Source organism: Pholcus phalangioides, unplaced genomic scaffold (genome assembly GCF_987345545.1).
Source record: "Pholcus phalangioides strain wild (caught in Gottingen) unplaced genomic scaffold, Ppha-v1.0 ptg000020l_1, whole genome shotgun sequence".
Lineage (NCBI taxonomy): Eukaryota > Metazoa > Arthropoda > Arachnida > Araneae > Pholcidae > Pholcus > Pholcus phalangioides.
The window spans coordinates 2,393,603-2,410,661 of NW_028301613.1; the positions used below are offsets into that span (position 1 = coordinate 2,393,603).

The 17,059-nt window shown below is 36.7% G+C and overlaps 1 protein-coding gene and 1 long non-coding RNA gene across 3 annotated transcripts; one reads left to right on the forward strand and one right to left on the reverse strand.

Moving 5' to 3' along the window:
* The first annotated feature begins 993 nt into the window (after window positions 1–993).
* On the forward strand, window positions 994–5,993 carry LOC149070753 (uncharacterized). Its single transcript, XR_016194980.1, has 4 exons — window positions 994–1,113; window positions 2,078–2,282; window positions 2,471–2,709; window positions 5,733–5,993. It is a non-coding gene; the product is annotated as an uncharacterized LOC149070753 (long non-coding RNA).
* A 1,697-nt stretch (window positions 5,994–7,690) lies between these two features.
* LOC149070754 (uncharacterized) lies at window positions 7,691–14,601 on the reverse strand. 2 transcript variants are annotated; one of them, XM_089248710.1, is made up of 7 exons: window positions 14,472–14,601; window positions 12,600–12,949; window positions 12,018–12,164; window positions 10,841–10,888; window positions 9,958–10,044; window positions 7,981–8,157; window positions 7,691–7,776 (listed from the first exon to the last, which is right to left on the reverse strand). In XM_089248710.1, exons 1-6 carry the CDS (start codon window positions 14,515–14,517, stop codon window positions 8,002–8,004), a joined length of 834 nt encoding a protein of 277 aa, XP_089104836.1. In that variant the 5' UTR covers window positions 14,518–14,601; the 3' UTR covers window positions 7,691–7,776; window positions 7,981–8,001. The 2 variants fall into 2 exon arrangements, with proteins under 2 accessions (XP_089104836.1, XP_089104834.1); XM_089248708.1 differs by lacking the exon at window positions 7,691–7,776 and having other exon boundaries at window positions 7,942–8,157.
* Window positions 14,602–17,059: the final 2,458 nt, after the last annotated feature.

The following is a 17,059-nucleotide window of genomic DNA, read 5'->3' on the forward strand; positions in this document are numbered from 1 at the left end:
TTATTGTGGTGCACTGCAATATGATGCATTGCTGTTTGTGATGCATTGCATTTGTTATGCATCGCGTGTTGTATTGCTTAATGAAATGCAGTGGTTATTGCTATTGTGCTGTATTGCTTATTGTAGTGCACTGCAAACAGGGGTGCATTATTGATTGTAATGTATTACTTATTTCAATGAGTGCTTATTGCGTATTGGGGGTGTATTGCTTATTGCAAGTAGTGGCGCATCCCATATTGTCGTGCATCGCAAGCTGTAATTTCTTATTGCAACGCACTTCGTATTGTGGTGGATTGCGTATTATTGTGCTTTGCTTAATGCGATATATTGCGTATTATTGTGCTTTGCTTAATGCGATATATTGCGTACTGTGGTGCATTACATATTGTGTTGTATTGCCTATCGTAATGCAGTGCTTATTATTATATATTGTGGTGCATTGCATATTATGGTACTTTGCCTATTGCAATACATCGCGTATTGAGCTGTATTGCGTATTGTGGTGCATTCCTTATCACGGTGCACTGCAATTTTGTGCACTTATTTTGCTGTATTGCCGATGGTGGTGTATTGCATTTTGTGCGGTATTTCTCATTGTGGTGCACTGCATATAGTGGTAGTATTGTGCTTTATTGCCGATGATGGTGCTTTGCGTGTTAAAATTCATCGCATATAGTGGTGTATTCCTTATTGTGATGCACTGCATATAGTGGTGCATTACTTATCGAAATCAGAGTGGGAAACTGGCAATTGAATGACTATTTTGCAGGCATTCGATGTGCCTGAGGAATACTTTGCTTGATAATTAAAGATGTGATGAGTAGTTAGGTCCATTGGAGGGGTTTTTTTTTTGGGGGGGGGGGGGGGGGGTTTGGACCTTAGAGGAGAAGTAATGTAGAGTGAGGGAAACCCTATTTTTCGGGTGCAAACAGTAAAGGTCACGTGACTTATAAACGATCTTCCCCTCCCGCGGCCATTTTCTATGTGTTTACCCTAGACTCTTAGAAGCGTCGTCTGCTCTCGCGCGTTATTTTTGTTAATAATGGTGCTAATGTGCTGTGTTTACGCTTGTGATGAGAAGAGTGTGGAAGGGGGACGAATAACGTTTCACAGGTACGTAAAATCGTTCCTTATTTAAATTTTTCCAAATATATATTAGTCATTAAAGTTTGCTATGGGAAAGTGCATTCATTAAAACTTGCGTTTTTTCATTAAATAAGTTGCACATTCACGCTAATTTTTAGATAAATATTGAAATTCAGTTTAACAACTGAATGGTAATAAATATTTCTGCACTTTTGAATAAAAATTTAATTAAATTTTGATCTATTTGTCACTATGTTCCACAAGTATGTTGATGTTCTTCTTGGTGACAAAATTTTTCGCCAACTACTGCAGCTGGGATGCGTTTTCTCAACCCATTTTTGACAGATCTTCCGATTTTTAACCAAATTGCACACAAATTTTGCATATGATTACTGGTTACTTAACATACCTGAGGAAAAAATTATGAATTTTGATTTTTGAAAACTCAAAGTGAATTTCTTTGTACCTTTTTTTTTGAAACAGTATGACCTTCATCATACTTTTCTATTTCCTAAAATGATAATTTCTTGGAGAGGGCGTTTTCTCCATCCCCAGCTTTTACAAAAATTTAAAAAGTAACAGTAAGTAAAAATTAATAAATAAAAAGTTAAAAAATGTATAAATAATAAAAGTGTAATAAAGTACAATAGTGAAATGGAGAAACAAGGTTAGATATATACATATATTCCTCACCCCTTCCCCGGAAGAAGTTGAAATTATGAACTTCTTGCAAAAATTTGTATGAAAATTACTTGAAAAAATTTTTAAACACAGCCAAATCAGAGTCAAAAACGGGTTTATAAAAATATAGATTCAGAGGCCACAGTAAAGCAATTTTCAAAGTAGTAGCTGGAGAACAAAAAAAAAAAATATTGCTCATAAAACATAATTTGTTAATAATTATAACAATTTTAACATGTTATTTGGATTTTTATTCCAATAGTCTCGTTTTTTTGCCTTGACTGACACAAATATTTTTTATATTTTTCAGTTTTCCTAAAGATCATGAAAGAAGGCAGCGTTGGGAAATCCATCTTTGCAGAGAAAGCCTCTGATTACTCCAAAGTTTGCTCCAAGCATTTTACAGAAGACAGTTTTGATCAGGAGAAGTTCATGGCTAAAAGAAGTTTGTTAGAAAGTCACCAAAGAAGTGGAAAAGTGATGAAAATTCAATGTGCCTAGTACGAGTAATGCAGGTAACAAAATACGTTTAGTTTTCTGTTGTAATCCAGCTTAAACTATTTTTTCATAGATGAATTTGATTTTAGTCTGTCATAAGAAAAATATCTCAAAATGCAGATGTGAAAACTCGTGGACACGTTTTTATGTTGATTGACGTGAAACTGATGCTTGTCACTAATTTTACTGTTAACATATTTTGCAGTTGCCAAAAACAAAAAGAAATACTACCTTGGAGATTTTGGTTCCGATGGCATGAAGTCCCCTGCCCATAAGCTACTGAAGCTTTGAAAATAGCTAACCACAGGATAAGCTAATAATAGCTAAATTACAATATCGGGCAGAAAAAAAAAGCCAGTCAAGATAAAAGTCAGTTCTCAAGAAATGCTGGAAATCATGAGGAAAAAGTCTTCAATCTCTGATGTTGCTTCTAATATGTTAGAGGTATGGTTAAATTTTTCATGAGGTTATTCTATATAGACCTACAGTCAATTTTCTATCAGTTGAACTCTGATGACTCAAATATCTGCTTGAGTTGAACTTTTCTTCCTTTAAGCCAAAGGTTTTGGTTTGAAATGAATTAAATTCATTATCAGAGTGAAGAATTTAGGTACGGCATATATATAAGACATTTTTTTTATTTCCTACTTTCCTTCTCTAGTTTTGTAAATAAACTAACCAATGACAACCAACTTGGTCAACAGCGCTTACAAATCTCTTGTCGCATGTATGATCATGTCAGTAGTTTTTTTAGCTCAGTTGTGAGTAATGCCAGAACACATCTTGATTGTGTGTAGACTTTTCTTGAAAATGTCAAAGAAGTAAAGTTTTAGATTTGAAACAAAAAAGAAAAAAAAAAAAAATTAGCCTAATGAAATGGAAAGAAATCCGAATCTCAAAAGTTTGTATGTTAAATTTTTTTCCTGAATATTATTTTTACCGACTTTGTAAAACATGGTAATTATTCGTGCAGGACTGCGCAAATATGAATGAAAGAGAGGCAATTAAAAATTGCTGAAATAACTATAGAAATTTATACACGTATTGAAGGTATATGTGCAATTAATTTTTTTGTTTATCATTTATATTTTATGTATGTCCACGTTAAATTTCTTTTCAATATTCTAATTTCTGTGCTCAGATAGCAAAATGTCATTTTTTCAAAATTTCATGACGGCAAATTTGTAAACAATATTTTGTAAAAATGCGATACTGTGGCTTTTTTTCCAGATCAGCTAAAAATTGCAAAAGTAATTCCATTATTTAAAAAGGGTAATCGAACTGATCCCCTAAACTATCGTTCCATTTCAATTTTGCCAACATTGAGTAAAATCATTGAAAAAGCGATGTACAATAGAATTTTGAATTTTCTAGAAAACAATTGCTCCATATATGAAAAACAATTTGGATTTCGTAAAAATATGTCAACTAAAACTGCACTTATATGGTTCATTGACACAGTGCGATGCGCTATAGATGATGGTAATTTCACGTATGGAATACTCTTAGACTTTAAGAAGCATTTGATTTCGTAAACCACGAAATTTTACTAAAAAAACTCGCTCTCTATGGAATTCGTGGTGTAGCATTAAAGTTGTTTAAGAGTTACCTCTCAAACAGGAAACAATTTGTAAATATCGGAGCGTACAACTCTAGTGTCAACAACGTCACTTGTGGGGTGCCTCAGGGCTCTTGCCTCGGACCACTTTTATTTCTGATCTATGTCAATGACATCTATAAAATATTCAGAAATTACAAAGTATTTATGTATGCAGATGACACGGCCCTTTTACATTCAGGAAATCAAATTCCTCAAATCATAGATGAAATCAACTACGATATGAACATATTAAGCACCTGGCTATCAGTGAATAAACTACAACTCAATACTTCTAAATCAATTTGCATACTTTTCAGACCTTGGCAAAAGCCGTTGGATACTGTGCCATTGCCAATAAAATTTAAACAGGATGAGTTTATGTTTGTCGATTTGGTTAAATACCTCGGAGTTTTAATTGATGAGCATCTTTCATGGTCTAACCATATACTAGAAGTCAGCAAATCATTAAACTCCTATATATACATATTTTCGAAAGCAAGGCATTTCGTACCTTTTTATGTAATACGCATGTTATATTTTTCACTTTTTTTCTCTAAATTATCTTATTGCTTGGAAGTATGGTCATCTGCCACTCAAACATCTCTACAACCCCTGATAATTGCTCAAAAGAAAATATTGAGGGTAATGAGCTTTGCCTCATTTAATGAGCATATGGCTCCTCTTTTTAAACTATGGCGAATTCTTCCGTTAGATAGCTTGGTAAAATATCGATTAGCTATAATAATGTATGAATCACTACATAAACTAACACATATTCCCTCTTTTCCTATCACTGCACACGGATATCCAACAAGATTCTCCTCTAGAAACTGTATCCCGACCCCTACAGCGAGAACTAATTTCAAGAAAAATACGGTTTTCTTCCGGGGTATTCACATTTGGAATTCTCTGCCATTGAGTGTTCAAAATAAATCCTTAGCATTGTTCAAAATGACTGTATTTAATCATCTTCTGGATGAAAATCCCTTGGAATGAACAGTTCGCACGTGCTCGTCTGTACATATGTACAAAAGCACTTGTTATCACTGATAAGAGGTTTTCTTTTCCTTCACCCCTCCCTCTCCTCTCGCCAAAAACTATTTTCTTTTTTAATCCAATCTTTGTAATGTGTTTGTAATCTTTGTAAATGTTTCTCCCTTTATACATTCTGGTTTTTTTTTTTCTTTTTTTCTAACACCTGTTCTTCATAACCAAACTGTTGAAGGGACATTAACGGATTTTGTAATCGGCATGGGGTCTCTCATTCGTGTCCTTATCAGCAGCTCTACTTTTTCCATACTTCCCCCTTATCAACGACCCTTGTAAAGTGACTTGCTTGGTCTTTCTTAAAAAATTAATTCTTTTTGCTGGCTCCTTCTTCTGAAATAATTATACAAACAATTATGAACTTTTCACAGAAACTCAGATAAACTCCTTTCCTTCTTTTTCATTAACTGTGGTTAGCAAAGTACCGCAATAGCAATGTCACATTAACAAATTAATGAATGGGAAGACAATAAATGAAATTTAAACAAATATTACGCAATGAAAAATTAATTTATCCTGATATCAAATAATAAGTAATTCCGACAGGTAAATTTAAGTGAATAAATAATTTGATTTGGTTATATGGATCGTTAACATCAAGTGTAGATGCTATTTATTTTAATTGTTATTTTTGTCTAGCTTTTTATCTGTATTATTAAATATTTGCCATTGAATTAAAGTGAAAAAAAAAAAAAAACCGCGTAGAATGAAATTCTCTTATATCAGCTTTGGGTTGCCATAATTCATTTTTTAATTTAATAAATAAATATATTTGCACCTATTTGGCCGATATATTTCGTTCTTTTTATCTTTCTTTCAGGTCAAAAGAAATAAGATTTACGTGTATCGCAAGAGCAAAGATGTCATAGGATCAAGAGCATTTTACTAGCTTTTAGCTATTGTCTCTTCCCTGTCCCAGCTTTCTTCACCATATTATGAATTAACTATTTTCTACCGTGTCCATTCAAACATTTTTCTCTTTGCATTTTCTGTCAAATATTGTAAAATATGTAATTTAATTTTAAACTCTAATTTGTATAGTATTATTGAAATTGACTGGGGACAAATAAATTATGTTATGTTACATTTTTGACTTATTGCAATTTGCGTTTGTTGGTTACTCATAAACCGAAAGATAGACAATATTTTGATGAACTAGACTCCAGAATGCGAACAAACCAATTTTTTGGGAAAATTGACTTGTGGCATTTTGCTATTTGATTGTATACAACATATACAGTTGTATACACATAGTTCAGTGCCATATAAAAATTTTCAGATCCAATTCCTGAAATGTTGAAAATAAGCCACTCCTTTATTAGGTACTTGTTTTTTCTGATAGTCGTTTTCACCTTTCTTATACAAGTTTCATTGCCTGGTCCAGCAGCAGAACTTACTAAAGCTCAAAAATGGAAAAATATCCACAAGAGTTTGGAGCCTTTGCCTTAATGTTAGTTTTATTTAAGCAAGGCTTATAACTTCATGAGGAAGACATTTAAAAAATGCTTGTCACACTTATCGGCAATGCAAAAGTGGTATCAGATGGCCAACCTGATGAATGAATGTTTGAAATCTGTTCAAGAGACTGGTGTGGAAGTAGTCGCTATGACTATTGATGGCACCAGCTGTAATTTTGCAACAACCAAAAAATATGGAGCCATTATATGGAACATGAAACCATATTTCAAGCATTTATTTATTCGCAGCATTGTGTTCATACATCATATTTATGCATCGTATTCCCAAATCATGTTTATTTGCATCTTATTTACATCGTGTTTATATATCAGTTATTTGCATCATATCTGTTTTACAAATACAAATTTGTTTTTTTTTGTCATTTGTGAAATAAGCGTAAGAATCCTGAAGAGAGAGATTAAAGAGGCAAAGTCATTATTGGATTATTTATAAAAAAACATAATCTCGTGACCTTTCTTTGTTTCCTTCATATTCAAATAACTTTTAAGAATAATGCGAAAGTTAAATAAAAACTATGCTGTGATTCAGTCTCTCGAAAGTCGTATAAACAGGGTTTATACGACTCTCTCCACTGTATTTCTTTGTTTCTTCATTCCCCTCTGTTCGGATCTGGAGAACAACACCCAATGTCTGAATTTGAATGGTCTCTTGTGCTACTACACTGATCTTTATCTCTCTATATTGTTCTAACCCCAGCATCTGATGACAACCCGGTAACTTTAGATCCTTTCTACTCCCAGGGTTATATAACAATCTTTTTCACATTAATGAGCATCAAAGAAAAAAAATCAATCAATGGTCATATCCTTCGCCTTTGCCATCCTCCATCTGTAATGGAGGATTATGACAGCAAAAGACCTATTCCAGAGAAATCAGTTACCCTGGAAAACAATCTTTTCAGTTGAACTTTCCTTTTCCTTCTAAAAAAAAGACCAGTAATAAAAAAATCGGTCTCGTAAATGGCAAAATCTTTTTGTTTTTTCTTTGACTCCTTTCATATTAGTAGGGTTTAAAGTTGAAGCTGCCTCAGGAAAACAAGAAAAGGGCTCTGCCCCACCAGTGGTCATTTTTTATCTTCACTGGTGGGGCAAATAGAAAGGCTAGTGGGGCAAAATCCCCACTAGTTAACATGTAAAAAAAAGGCTTGAGGTGCATGTGTGGTTTAGTAGTAGTTATGTGTAGTTGAAATTTGCTAGAATAGTTGAAACTGGTTTGCTCGCCAGACACTTTACTCGATGGATAATAGCTAGTAAACTCGCCCAATGTAATTGAGTCTTGTATCTCAATTATTGTGGAACCTAATTGTGTATGTGTTCTGATGTTTCCATCCATCTTTCAAATCGGTAGCAGAACAAGACGTTTTTGGCCCACATCTGACAACTTCACTAAAATGGCAGTGTTGAAAAAAAATTTTTTTCTTCTTATTCTTAATCAGAATGTTTTAAGACACAAGAAATATTTAAATTCGCTGCAACAAATACAGACAAAATATCAAGTGGGAAAGCAACGGCTTAAGAGGCCACCAATAAAACTATACAAAATAATCTGAATTGAGTCTGATTTACGTTTTATTTACACGCATTACTTACACAAGTCATTCTGCACCAGAATCATAAAAACTTGGAAGTGCCAGCGGAGAATCTGGAATTCAGATACTTCGACTTACTGATGACGGAATTCACTTGGTCTTTGTTCATCATTCGGACTGATAGCTCGGCATCGCGATCGAAGGGTTTTCTTTCGTGCAGCTTCGACAAAGAGTCCTTCTGCAATAAACAAATGTAAAGACAATTCTTCCTTTTTACCATTTTATCAGATTTCAATTTTATAATATGGTGGTACAGTTGATGCTCATTATAACAATGATCAGTTTACAATAAGTAATAAATTTTTTTTTCATATAATGATTATTTTACATCAAATACAATGAAATGGACCAAAAGCGGAAATGCATTTCAGAAACACAATTCACGTGCCTCTGTGGGGAGTGTGAATTTTCTTTTCAAAATGCATCTTCATTTCTTCTTGTTGTCGGGTTCATTATACAGTGTGTTCTGTAAGTGCTGGTGCAGCCTTTATCTCGTCAACTGTCCGACGTAGAGGTATGATTCCAATTTAAAAAATGCTCAGAAGGCGTTCAAAAATTACCCTGTTTTTAGAGTGAAAATACAGTGTGTAACTACACAATCTAAATTTTCATGTTCCTACCCCCTCTGTGCTCTAACTTCCAGCTGCAAGTTATAGGCCTGTATCTCCTGAGGCCAACAAAAAAAATTTCAAGTTTCTAAGTGCAACATTCACTGAGATATTCGAATTCAAAAAAGGGGGAAAAGTTGGGAAAGGAGCATTGCCTGTTCTTTATACTATAAACAGCGGAAAGTGACAGTTTCCCTTTGGATTAGTCTATTTGTTTTGTTTTCGATATAACATCAGTTTTTGATAGAACAGTGGGGAAGGGGGGGGGGTCACTATAAAAAGCGTCGACTGTATGTTTGCATAATCTTCATACCCATCAGTAAATCTATTCTGAAACTTGTAGCCAAAATCGACTAGTACCAAACTCTAATTATTCACCTTCCAAGCCGTGAAAGGTGATTGGATTTGTAAGAAACCAATAAAGCCCAAGAGTCTGGGCTATTTCATTCTAAATGGCAGTGATGAGACTTTTGTTTGAAGTACTATGGCGAGTATCAAATTTGACCAGTGCTGAAACTGCCAAGTAGTACATTTGACAAGTTCTGGAACTGTTTCATAACGAATTTAACAAGTTCCTAAACTGTTGAATACAAAATTTGGTACGGTCTCAAACCATAGAATACAAAATTTTAAAAGTATTACTGAATTCAATGATCCAGAACTTGTCAAGTACACTGAAGTGCCAAAAGTTATGGGTACCTCTTAATATTGCTGCACTTCGCCGGGTAAAAGGAGGTCCCACACAATATTAAAAGGTATCCCATGACTTCAGTGCTGAAGTGCCAAAAGTCATGGGATACCTCTCAATATCGTGTGGGACCTCCTTTTACCCAACGAAGTGCAGCGATATTAAGAGGTATCCCATGACTTTTGGCACTTCAGTGTACAGTGAAACCTTGCTACAATACTTGCTATAATGATAAATCCCTCTATAAGAATATCTTTTCAAGTCATGTTTGGAAATATCTATACTCTAATGTTAAACTGCTGGCTCTCAATATAATGATAATCCCTCTGCAAGGATACTTTTTCTTGGAGTGCAGTGTATGTATTTATTGAATTCAATTTGACAGATTCTGGAACTGTCAAATACCTAAATGTGACAGATTCTGGAATTGTTTAATGCCAAATTCCACAAGTTCTGGAGCAAGTTCAATACTAAATTTGACATGTTCTCGAAGCATTTACTACCAAATTCGACAAGTTCTGGAAACTTGAATACCTAATTTGACAAGTTCTGGAATCGTTGAGTACTGAGTTGAATAAAACTATTCGACTAAACTTAGTCCATCTTAGTTTTTATATGGTATTTCTTACAGTAACTGCATGTATTTGATGGGATTTCTAAGTTATCCGCTTCCAATACTCACATGTTTTTCCCTCTCCTTGTCTTTTTGCTTTTTCTTCTTTTTCAGCTTTTTCTGGTGCATCTCCAGCAACGATTTGGGCTGCTTTGCCTACCATATAAAAATACACTAACTGTGCGATCACTAACATCAACAAAATCTATTGATATTTACAAAACTGAGATACTGGACAAGAAAAAAAAAAAAAAAAAAAAAAAAAAAAGAGGCTTAACGCTGTACACATGCAAATATTTTCAAGTGTCTGCATTGAAAACCAGTCACTTTATCATTTCGGCCAGTCTTAGATTGAAGAAGAATTTTCTAAACTAGAAATAAAAGATTCTGTTAAAAAAAATACAGGGTGGGCAAAAAGTCCGTAGAAACTGGAAAAATAACCGAAATAAGAAAGGGTTAGCATTGCTAGGTCACTGGAATTTTTTTGACGAAAAAAAACAGCCAATAGGTGGCGCTGAGGTACCCAAGTCAAAGAAAATATACGCAAATAACAAACGAAATGTCTGCAAATCGTTTATTACAGCAGTATGTGTTCTATATGACCACCACCACAGGGCATAACACATTGCAGACGAGTCAACAAATCTAACAACGGGAGAGTGCAGCAGGTCCACATATACAGTTTACAACGGTGAACTGTTTTTTGGATTAGGAGAGCAAGTTCTTATAACCATTCATTTTCATATTTCCACCTAGGTCAATCGTACCAACACCACTTATTGGCTGTTTTTTTCCTGTCTTAAAAAAATTCCTGTGACCTAGTGATGACGTGACCTACAAACCGTTTTTTTATTTCAGTTATTTTTCTGGTTTTTATTAATTTTTAAAGTTTCTACAGACTTTTTGTCCACCCTGTATATCTGTGTGTGTATATATATGCAGCTTGACTCACTTTGGAACGGCTCGGCTCTTCTTTTTGGACTTCTATAGGTTCACTTTCCTGTAAATTAAATATTTCTCTCATCAAATTATTTAATTTTTTTGAATCGGAAATGGGCAACAAAAATAAATGCAGTAGAATCTTGACTATCCGGTCTAGTCTCTTGGTGCTATGACGCCGCCAAATCATCAGAGCTGTCGAAAAAAAACATAGTTAAATTTGCCGCCAATTTGGTGATATTTACAGAGGAATGCGTTAATTTTCGCATAAGGTAATGACTACTTACCGGTGAAAAATGGCATAATAAATAAGAAATATTTACATAATCTTTGCAACAATAGTTTTATTACTGGACTTTTTGTAAAAAAATTTTAAAACCTACAGTAGAGTATATAATAAACATTTACATTATATATATGTTGCTGCCGAAGTTGGATGCTTCGGAAACTGATGCTTTCGCTGGTTCTTATATGTCTATACCTATATATACTATATATTGCTATATATGGATCACTAAGATATCGATATTCAGATTCCTTTGATTGTTAGGGTTGTCATAGCTAACCATAATAATTATGGGTAATTATAAATGGCCATAATTATAAAAAAAAAATATGCAAACGTGGTGATGACCCTGCATCATAGGGGCAGATGAAAGCCTGACTTTCGGCGAACTGGCCTCAACTTCACCAGCCAGTTCATGAAATAGCCAACTTTGGGCTTCAGCTGTAATATATACATTTATGTATAAAGTACTGTACCAAGACGTCACAAAATGTGAATAGGAGCGGTTTTTGGCATTAAAATGGTGTTTTTTTTATGGCCCGGGAAGTGAGCATTTATAGAACTCCGGCTTTTCTGTTATTCGACCCGCCAGATAGTCCAGATTCTACTGAATTTCATTGAGCTATAATGTGTTCACATTTTGCGTGTAATATTAATTTCATTCTGTACCATACTGTATTAATTTTCATACAAATATCAATACTCTGGGAGATTGGAACTAATTAATCAAACCTCCGTTACATGAAAATTAGATTCGAGGAACACATGCAACTTTCAGTAACAAATTAATTGTGCAAGTTGAAGTACCAATGTGATTGTATATCATGCACAGTAATACTGTAGAATAACGGAGATGGGGGACATCACGAAAACTTTAGAAAAACATCTGGATATTAACCCTTACCCGATCCGTGTGAGAAGTAGATTTACTTGAATCCCTGCAAGATTCTACACCAGCCAAGCACCTGGAGATAACGCCTAGTTGATTTCTCCTACTTGTGTTCGGTACGGTCATCCATTCCTCTCGCTGTTGTTTTTCGATTTTCACACCCTAAAAATTCAAAATATATGTATGATTAAGTTAAAAATTAAAAAAAAAAAAACAATTACACACATCAAAATTAATGAAACACTGCAAAATATTTTATATACACCAGTGTTTCTCGATCTTTTTTTTACAGGAACCTTTAAATCAGGGGGTTCTCTTAACCTTTTGTGTTGCACGAACCCTTTGAGCCAATATGAAGGTCAGGTACTCTGTTTGCCAGTTTTAAGATAGATGTTAGGATTCTCTTCACAGAGTAATATTCAGCATGTGTGATGGGGTAAAATGGCCACTGGTAATCCTTACAAGTAAAATGCAGTGTCCGATGCACCTTTGCGAGGTTGACAATAGGGTTATAAAAGTGTGTTAAGCTAACGACAAATCATTGAAATGAGATGAGAGTGGATAGTTGCTAAAAATTAAAAAAAAAAAGTTGCATACAGCTCCATCTAGATGTCTCTTCATATTCTTCGCTCTGTCTTCAATTCTGTGCAGGACGTCGCCGATGTTTTCGTTACAAGACCCAGAGGCGGGCATGGGTCCAAAAGCCCAATCGTGATCATCGTCATTCTCCTCGCATTTCTGTTTAGAAAACCCTGGTGGCATACAAGGACCGATCAGATTCTCCGAAGGATCCAGCGGCGAATTTCCCCCAGAAGGTGCACTTTTCTTGCTTTGCGAAGATGCTTGAGGACGCAGGGGGCCGACGACTTTCTTTCCATTGTCGTTCGATCTAGTTGGCTGACTAGCCACGCTGTTACTTGAATCACTGTCGGCATCGGGAGCAAAACCTGGAGGAAGGGAGAATTTGCAAAAAATTTTAAAACATATCGTATTTGAGACATAAATATTGGAGAGGGAGAAGGCCCTTGGACCTTTCATAGAAATTATTGGGGGTAGGGCAGATGAAAACCTGGGGATGACGACGATTCCCCCCCCCCCCCCTCCCCAACAGCGGAATTTTGCAAGAAAATTGTCTTTCCTGTAAAATACAGGGCAATCCAACAAACCTACACAATACATCTATCCCGACAACCCAAGTCTTGGCGCCAAGTTAGCAAGGGGGCAATTGCACATTTACCCGGTAAATTCCCAATATGCGGTATATCGCGATTTGGCAACTTTTTTACCGCCAAACAATGCTTTAGCACTAGGGTTACCCAAAAACGATTAAAAACATATGGAAATAAAAAAATTATGCATATTAAGTATATTAATGATAATAATTATTTATTCAATACAAATCAATAAATGCCTGTAGGCCGTACTTCCTACAGGTGTGCCACACAAACAGCTTCGCAAGTTCACACTCACCACGCCAATATGGGGCGGCCCTTGCCAACTCCTTCTAAATCAAAAGAAACACCTTCTGCTTTAGAAGGTGCTGCCCTTGCCCCCGGACCACCAGAAAGGCTATTGCAAGGCACTATGCACTAGGGTTACTGTCCCAACACCCAAAAGCGATTGAAAAGGTGCATTAACACAGGCCCATCTTCATATGGAAGTCGATAATGCTTCTCGGCCCCTGAAATTGCAAGTGGTGCAGATACATTAAATCAGTCATAATGCGGGGAAAAAACCCCCGGAAATAGTGTGAAAAACCAGCATATGGAAAAAGCAAAACCAATTTTGAGGAAAACGAAATGGCAACAATAAGCTGGAAAAGAAAATCGTGCGCAGTGGCACTATGTATGTTTTAGGACCTGGAAGAATGATGTTCGCAACATATCTCTGTTTTGGCGCATACAAAAATTTGATGGCAAAACGGTATACCGTATATTGGAAATTGATCCATTTACCCAAACCCTTGTTCAGTAGTTTCGTAAAGACACAGTTGTGCTGCTAGTGAAGTATTGAATGAACACCACAAATTTGGTGATCACTTGACTTCTCTTGGTAGCCCGGACACTTTAAAGTGTTAAAAGTTTAATTTCAAATCGCAAAAGTGTGTTTTGTTGTGAAAATAATTTTTGCCAACTTGCGATAAATATCAATGTTCAGGATCATATAAAAAAAACAATTCGCCAAAATCGCCAACCGGCACCCGATATATAACTAGCAAATAGTGCCTAATCGGGTGTCTGACGATATTATTGAACATAAATAGTTGCCAGACAGCGGTATACCGTACACTAAGCATTCACATGGGAAAATAGCCAAGATTTTGGAAAAGGACCCATTGGAATATTTAATTCACGCATCTAACGGTATACGCTGTAAGAACTTGCGGGTTCTCCCAACAATCTGGGGGAGGGAGGTCTGCGGACCTCCCAGAGTGAATTCACTGTTTGATGAGAAAACAAAACCACATACCGGGAGGTAAAGGTGGGCCGTACTCGTCCTCATCATTGTCATCCATCGTGTCCAAATACTGGAAGACGACACGAAAAATTTAAAATAAAATCATCCGAAAAATAAGTCGGACCGGTCGGTTTTGACTACTATAGCGTGGGCAGTAGTTGTAGTTGTCCTTTTCAAAGAGTTATATGAGTGCAAATTAAGTGACCAGATGTCCCGACTTTTTTTGTGGATCTGTCCCTTTTTAATTTAAATTATCAAAGATCTATTTTTCAATAATTACTCGGCAGAAATGTTTAAATGTTTAAAAATGAAATTTCAAACTACTACACATGTATAAGCTGACCTCTCTTAAGGGTTTTCACATGGGAGGGTGGTATATTACAGGGGGGGGGGGCAAATTTAAGCAATGAGTGGTCAAGAAAATTTGAAGCGGAATGCGAGAAAGGCAGCAAACCTATATATATGTTACTGCCGAGAGTGATAGAGGAAAGGTCAGTGAGAGACCAAAAGAGTAACAGTGACCGAAAGAGTCACGTGTAGTGTGATCATTGGAGTGTTCAAAAAAGTCACCTAGAGAGCGTGTGTGACCATCGGAGTGACCACAATGAGTCACCTGGAGAGCAGGGACCAGATCAATAAGTGACGCAAAGAGTGACCTAATGAGTGTGTAGGAGGTATCAAAAGAATGACCTAGAGAGTGTGCAAGCATGTGAATGACCAAAAATTGTGCAAACATGTTCTGATCGAAAAAGGGACTCAGAGTGCTAGGGATCAGGAGAGTGATGGACAAAAGAGTGACCTAGGCGTGGACCAGGTCAGCAAAGAGTGACCTGAAAAGTTTGTGAGAGGGATTAAAAGAATGACCTAAAGAGTGGCAGCCAGATCAGTGAGTGGCTTTGAGAGTATGTAAACAAGGCAGTGACCACAAGAATCTATAGAATGGGTTTCCAACTTGTGTTCCGCGGAACCCTGAGCAGGCTAATGCGGATAATTCGGAGGAATGAGTAGTCAAGAAAACTATACTTAATGAGTGAAGGGTGGCAAAATTTCTATAGCTCACAGGCCACAAAACCGCCTCTGAATTTAATAAATTCACCTTTCAAGGAGTGGGGGGGGGGGCGGCTCCAGGTGTAGCCCTCAGCGGGGTTCTAAAATTATTCGGCCCTTGTCAATTGTGTGTTCGAATTTCTGCGTTTGAAAATGAAGCATGTGCCCAAGCGACACCTTTCTTCACCTCGAGCACGGCACAGGCTCTATTGGCTTTAGCGAATTTTAACCACTGTCAGAGAAAACTTTAATCAGCACAATTAAATGTGCGTACATAGAATGCCATATATACAAGCGGTACCTGCTATATTTATCATAGCACCTGATCCCATTACCATGGAGCGTCCCTATGCACCAGAGAAGGCTTCATGAGCTGTGTCTGGCGAGCCCATGGGTCAAGACGGTCCTGGGGTAATTTATTAAAGAATAGCGCAATCTCACGACTGAGCTGAATAAACATACATGCACCGGTCGCGGCTCGAGCTTACTTGCTACGGAACCTCATGTGCCGTCTCTGACTAAATGTGACCCTGGCAGGAGGCTGATAAGGCTTTATCTTGATTTTAAAGCTGATTTTTTTTGCTTTTTGGTCCAGAATTAATTTACCGTTCTTACTAATTTCAGATAACTTAATCTTCAAAGCAGCACTTATTGGTGTGTGATCCGTCATCACTTATACACTTATCCTTTAGGAACGATGTATAGATTTGTAGATATATATATATATATATATAATGATGTAGGACAGCGAGAAACCGAGTTTTAACTTTGGCTTCATTGGCCGTTCTGGAAATAATACTAGGTGAGAAAACCAAAATGACCCTTGTGGTGTAGGATACAGGGGCGGCTCTTGGGGCATATGATCATCATTGATCATTTTTGTCGCACCACGGTCATTTTCTGCACACGAGGGCTAATTAGACCGAGACCATGGCCCCCACAAGGGGTAGGCTGACAAGGCTCCAGCCCTGGGGCCCGGGACGATTTTCACAATTTTTTTGCTTTTTCACGCTATAAATTCATCATAAAGGGGCCCGTGAAAGTGTGGTCGGGGGGGGGGGGCCCACAGAAGATCCCAGCCTAGGGGCCCTGCTCTAGGATGTGGGGGCCATGACCGAGACCTACAATTTATTGCCGATTCCGAACAGCAGGCTTGTTTTTTATACTCGTCGAGAGGTTGGTGCGCTAACCCCTCGATGGGGGAACTCCCTGCGGTAGCAATTTTTTCTGCGGTCATGTCGGTGTTTCTGTTGTACCGCTGTGTCAGGAAAGTCTTCTGACAAGGATGAACCGGGTATCGAACTCCCGACACCTCTAAACATACTTTGGTACTTTAGGCGAGTATCTTATCGACCTGGGCTACCGCGCCCCTGGGGCATGTGACCCATTGTTGCTGCATTGGTGACGCTCAAGAGGGGTACTAAATCCAAGGTGAATAGGTGAAAAAAAAAAAAGTCTCATTGATCTAAAAAATCGAAGAAAATGATTTTTGTGCGCTCTGGAGCGGCTCCAAATCCGAGATGAAACGACGAAAAAAAAAAAAAAAAAATTGA

Bases quoted from the DNA above. Each gene is read 5' to 3' on its own strand.
- LOC149070754 (XM_089248710.1), bottom strand. From the start codon at position 14,517: ATGGATGACAATGATGAGGACGAGTACGGCCCACCTTTACCTCCCG. The intron at 10,045-10,840 runs GTGAGTCAAGCT...TTTATATGGTAG, and splicing joins AAGAGCCGAGCCGTTCCAAA to GCAAAGCAGCCCAAATCGTT. The intron at 8,158-9,957 runs GTGAGTATTGGA...TGTTTATTGCAG, and splicing joins ACAAGGAGAGGGAAAAACAT to AAGGACTCTTTGTCGAAGCT.